At 47.9% G+C, this 5,000-nt stretch overlaps 1 protein-coding gene across 1 annotated transcript in view; it reads left to right on the top strand.

Moving 5' to 3' along the window:
• hdlbpb (high density lipoprotein binding protein b) overlaps positions 1-5,000 on the top strand; it is a 22,630-nt gene that overhangs the window by 3,748 nt on the left and 13,882 nt on the right. Inside the window, exons 4-6 of the mRNA XM_079758296.1 lie at positions 2,346-2,561; positions 3,923-4,129; positions 4,415-4,630. Coding sequence (XP_079614422.1) covers positions 2,346-2,561; positions 3,923-4,129; positions 4,415-4,630 — 639 coding nt within the window. The remainder of the gene's footprint in view (positions 1-2,345; positions 2,562-3,922; positions 4,130-4,414; positions 4,631-5,000) is intronic.

Genomic DNA, 5,000 nt, shown 5'->3' with positions numbered 1-5,000 from the left:
TGGACAAAAAGGTCTGGGGCGTTGTAAAGCGTTAAAGAAAAAGGTGGGGGGGGGGGGGAAGCACCGGTGAAAGTAAACAATCATGGATATCCAGCGTGATATACATTGATCTGCGGACTGGTCCAACTCCTTCTCCCTCATCCTGACTCGGAATGTGTTAAATGCATCTGCATTTTTAAGTTATGTTTTCCAGCATACTTTTTACTTGCTTTTGTCGGACCGTCGGGTGGTGGCTCAACATGGAGCAAAGAGGAGACGGAATGTCTTTTGGATATCGGACCCAAATATCCAAAAGACGTTCCGTCTCCTCTTTGCTCCACGTTGAGCAACGTCTCCGAGACCACCTCTCCGGCTGGGTCAACCTCCTTTTGATGGTTAAAAATATCACGTAATCGACAAAAATCTTAACAATCAATGATCGATCATCAATTAATCATGCCCATCCCTAATTGTCAGTACAGTGTCTGTTCCTTATCTAGAAAGACACCCGTTTTTCCTGTTCTCTGCATCTTGGGTGGCATTTAAGAACCAAGGACTTAAACTAAGTGTAGTGCCTTTTAGAATGGTTTGCACTAAAGGAAAGAAACCCAATACTAATTTTATTTATCTGCAACATTATGTTGTATGATTACAGTGTTTCACAATAAATGTTCTCGAAATGACATACTATATTTCTCTTTTTTTTAAATACATTTAGGGGTTTGGCTTTCCTTAGGGTCTATGTAACCTGTTCTGAAACGGTTATTTTATGATTTTATATCGTGATATATATCGTTATCGCAAGAGGCTGCAATGTATATCGCAATATGGATTTTAGGCCATCTCTACTGGGAGTCACTCTGCGGAGCCGCGTGGATGCATCACTCTGCAGAGTGATGCATCCACGCGTCATTCGGAAAATTAGTATTCAAAGCTTAAATCAGTATTCGGAGCTTCGTTTTTTTTTTTTTTGCTCAACAATTTTTTTTGCAAGAAGCTAGAACTGCAATATAATGTCAGCAAATAATATAATATTTGGGATATAAAAGTTAGTAATATTGTAGTAGTAGTAGTATATATTGCTCATTTAGAAGGATATTACATCACTAAGTGTCACAGCGCATCCATCACCTCGTCTCCGAGCGGAGCGAAGTAAGCGCACTAACTTCACCATAGACATTGAGCGAGCTGGGTCAAAATGCCCCAAAAATCTTCAGTTTGGGAACATTTTCGATTGGCCAATGATCGACGTAGCTGTATGCTATGTGACGTTACTAGAGCGAGGGAGGCAAACTTTAAGCGACACCAAGCAGAGAAGCGAGAGAGGTGGAGGAAGAATAGATGTCTTGTTTACCTTAACTTTATAACACAACATTAGTGGGATCTCGGGAGGAAAAGTAATGCTTAGCGAAATGCTAACCTTAGCTTAGGTGCTTGTTTACGTTCGCTGTACAGCGCCAACTGTGACTGGCTTGCTGCAGAGCGTGAGCGTCCTGGGAATACCCGGTCAATATAATGGATATAATATGGACACATAAGATAATCAATATTCGGTATTTGTTATGGATTTATTCTACAAATTCCCTGAAAAGATGCACGTTCCAGGATGTATTGAAAAGCTCCCGTAAGGGCTTAGATGGCAGAAAGGACAGCTGATTTGGAACGGAACAACAGCTGTTCGCTTCCACGGGGCAAAAAGTAAGGAACTCCAACTTACTTTGGCCTACTAGTTAACGTTCAAAAGCTATTAAATCTTCAACAAAATATGCAGATACTGTCAAAATCGGTTCCAGGGAGTATATAGGGATTATTAATGTTGTTTTTGATGGTGTGTTTTTCTGTATTCGAGTATTCGAATACTCGCTCGGAAAACGTGCCAACGAGTATTCGAAGCCTGAAAAATGGCATTCGGGCCAGCCCTAGCAGAGTGACGTTGATGTCCCTCACGTTGATGTCACTGTATTGAGTCACTCTTCAGAGCTGCGTGGATGCATCACTCTGCAGAGTGACGTTGATGTCCCTCACGTTGATGTCACTGTATTGAGTCACTCTTCAGAGCTGCGTGGATGCATCAATCTGCAGAGTGACGTTGATGTCCCTCACGTTGATGTCACTGTATTGAGTCACTCTTCAGAGCTGCGTGGCTGCATCACTCTGCAGAGTGACGTTGATGTCCCTCACGTTGATGTCACTGTATTGAGTCACTCTTCAGAGCTGCGTGGATGCATCACTCTGCAGAGTGATGTTGATGTCCCTCACGTTGATGTCACTGTATTGAGGCACTCTTCAGAGTGCGTGAAATACATTTGCAGAATGCAGAATAACACAGGCAGATAATCAACCATTCCCCCCCCTCCCCCGCCAAGGTGTTCCACGTGCCCCTGGAGGAGCGGCGTTACCGGGACAACGGGCAGTTCGGCGAGGGGGAGGAGGCCAAGGTGTGCCTGGACATCATGCAGCGGACGGGGGCCCACATCGAGCTGTCCCTGGCCAAGGACCAGGGCCTCTCCATCATGGTGACCGGGAAGCTGGACTCGGTCATGAAGGCCCGCAAGGAGATCGTGGCGCGCCTGCAGACGCAGGTGAGACACACGCACGCGCGCGCACGCACACACAAACACATATACATACACATAAACACACACCGTGAGCGCTGCGTTTATAAGCTACTTAGTTGGGGGGGGGGGGAGGTGGTGGTAAGGCTGCAGCACCAATGGAGAAAATAGTGCTGATTTTCCACTTCAAACGCGTGGATCAAAGCCCACGCGGTCAGCTGAGTTGCAGTTATTTTATACGGCTTGGTACTTCTGCTGACCCCCTGGGAGGGAGGGGGACCACATGAAATACAATCTGGTAGAGTGGCACACAAACCCAACAGGGGTGGAGGAAACGGTTTATGTTTACATTACGTTCCTTCATTTCTAATAGGTAACCGTGTATATGTCAAAGCGGTACCATGAGAGAGGTTGACCTCACCACCCCAAACAATCAGTTGACTCATGAGTCTCTAGATATAGCTCAACTGCATTATACCAGTCCTATCACTTTGGTCCAAAAATGGCCACCAACACCCATCTAGTTGAATGGCTGGTCCATAAAAGCTGTATTCATAAATATCTGTAAATAATAATAGGTAAAGGAAGCTGTTGGTGGGAACTAATGCAGCCTTTTGTTGAAATGCTGCTGCTTTGCTCAAGAGACAAATTTTCACGCCGTTGCAGAATTTCATGCTTTTCTTAGGTGTCATTTTCATTTGAGGAAAGACCCTGACCAAACGTGTGTTTAAGGACATATTTTCTGAAGAAACTTTCATTTAAAATGTCCCATCAATTCCCCAAAGATGTAAACCTTTGGCAATGGAACCTTTTATGTCGTTAAGTCAGCGTTTGCCAATGTCTCCCTGTGGAGTTGAGCTCTGAAACCAGACCTAGCGCCAAAGCCACTCTGGCCGTGGGTTGGGGACAGCTCAGCTCTTGCACTGCAATTTAAACTTTGACCCGGTTGTCGCTGACCTCTGAAAGCGGATCCTATCAGATTACATTTACATTTAGAGCATTCGATCCTGTCGGGTGCATTAAAGATGTTCATAGAAACATCGAAAGTCATAGAAACAAAGAAAAATGTTCATAGAAACAAAGAAAGTCACTTACAATTGCTAGGTTCACCCGTTCCCTGTACACACCAAGATAGCTTGGATAAGATCCTACACAAAGTACTTCTTTTAAGTGCCAGGACGTACAACATACAAGTGTGTAAGAGGGGTCAGATTAAAGTTTAGTTTGAGGTTCTTACGCCAACAGAACAGAAACGCCAACGGCTCTCTCCATCTCTGAACCCAAATCCATATTTTACGAGTCAAAAGCGATGCACATCCCGTCGGTTTTCCAGCTATATCCCGAACGCTCACCCGTTGGCTCCTCCCCCCCCCCTTCCCCCCCACCAGGCCTCGGCAACCGTGGCCATCCCGAAGGAGCACCACCGCTTCGTCATCGGCAAGAACGGGGAGAAGCTGCAGGAGCTGGAGCTGAAGACGGCCACCAAGATCGCCATCCCTCGCCACGAAGACCCCAGCACCAGCATCCGCATCACGGGCACCAAGGAGGGCATCGAGAAGGCCCGCCACGAAGTCCTACTCATCCACGCTGAGCAGGTGAGGGGGGGGGGAGGGAGGGAGGGAGGGAGGGAGAGAGAGAGAGAGAGAGGTAGGGAGGGAGGGAGGGGAGGGATAGATAGGAAGCTATGGGAGATAGAGGGGAGGACATGCAGCAAAGGACCACGGGAAGGAATCGAACCCGGGTCTCTGCGATCATGACCGATCGTGCCTTAATGGTACGCGCTCTAACCAGGGAGCCACGGGGCGCCCCGTGTTTGTCCTCTTTGATGTCTTATGTTAACCCTACCATCCCTCTTCATGTCACCCCCCCGCCCCCACCAGGACAAGCGGGCGGTGGAGCGGCTGTCCCTGGAGAAGGCCTTCCACCCCTTCATCGCCGGCGCCCACAACCGGCTGGTCCAGGAACTGAGCCAGGAGACGGGCGCCCGCGTCAGCATCCCCCCGCCCAGCGTGCCCAAGGACGAGATCGTCATCACCGGGGAGAAAGAGGCGGTCGCCATGGCGCTCGGCCGCATCCGGGCCCTCTACGAGGACAAGGTGCGGAGCGACCGTAACCACGGGAACCTTTCGGAGGCTGCAGGCGTTTTTAAAAGTTAGGCGATGGAGTTTCAAAGCTGATTATTATAGGCTGTGTTTAGATAGCGCAGTTGTAGCCTGCGGCTTTACTGTTGGTGCCTCGCGTTCACCCATTCGTTCACCCATTCGTTCACCCATTCGTTCACCCATTTAATCACACATTCGTTCACCCATTCGTTCACCCATTCGTTCACCCGTTCGTTCACCCATTCGTTCACCCATTCGTTTACCCATTTAATCACACATTCGTTCACCCATTCATTCACCCATTCGTTCACCCATTCGTTCACCCATTCATTCACCCATTCGTTCACCCATTCGTTCACCCATT

The sequence above is a fragment of the Pollachius pollachius genome (genome assembly GCF_949987615.1).
Source record: "Pollachius pollachius genome assembly, chromosome: 20".
Lineage (NCBI taxonomy): Eukaryota > Metazoa > Chordata > Actinopteri > Gadiformes > Gadidae > Pollachius > Pollachius pollachius.
Note: the sequence above shows the minus strand (reverse complement) of the source record. Positions and strands in the feature narration are given on the sequence as shown.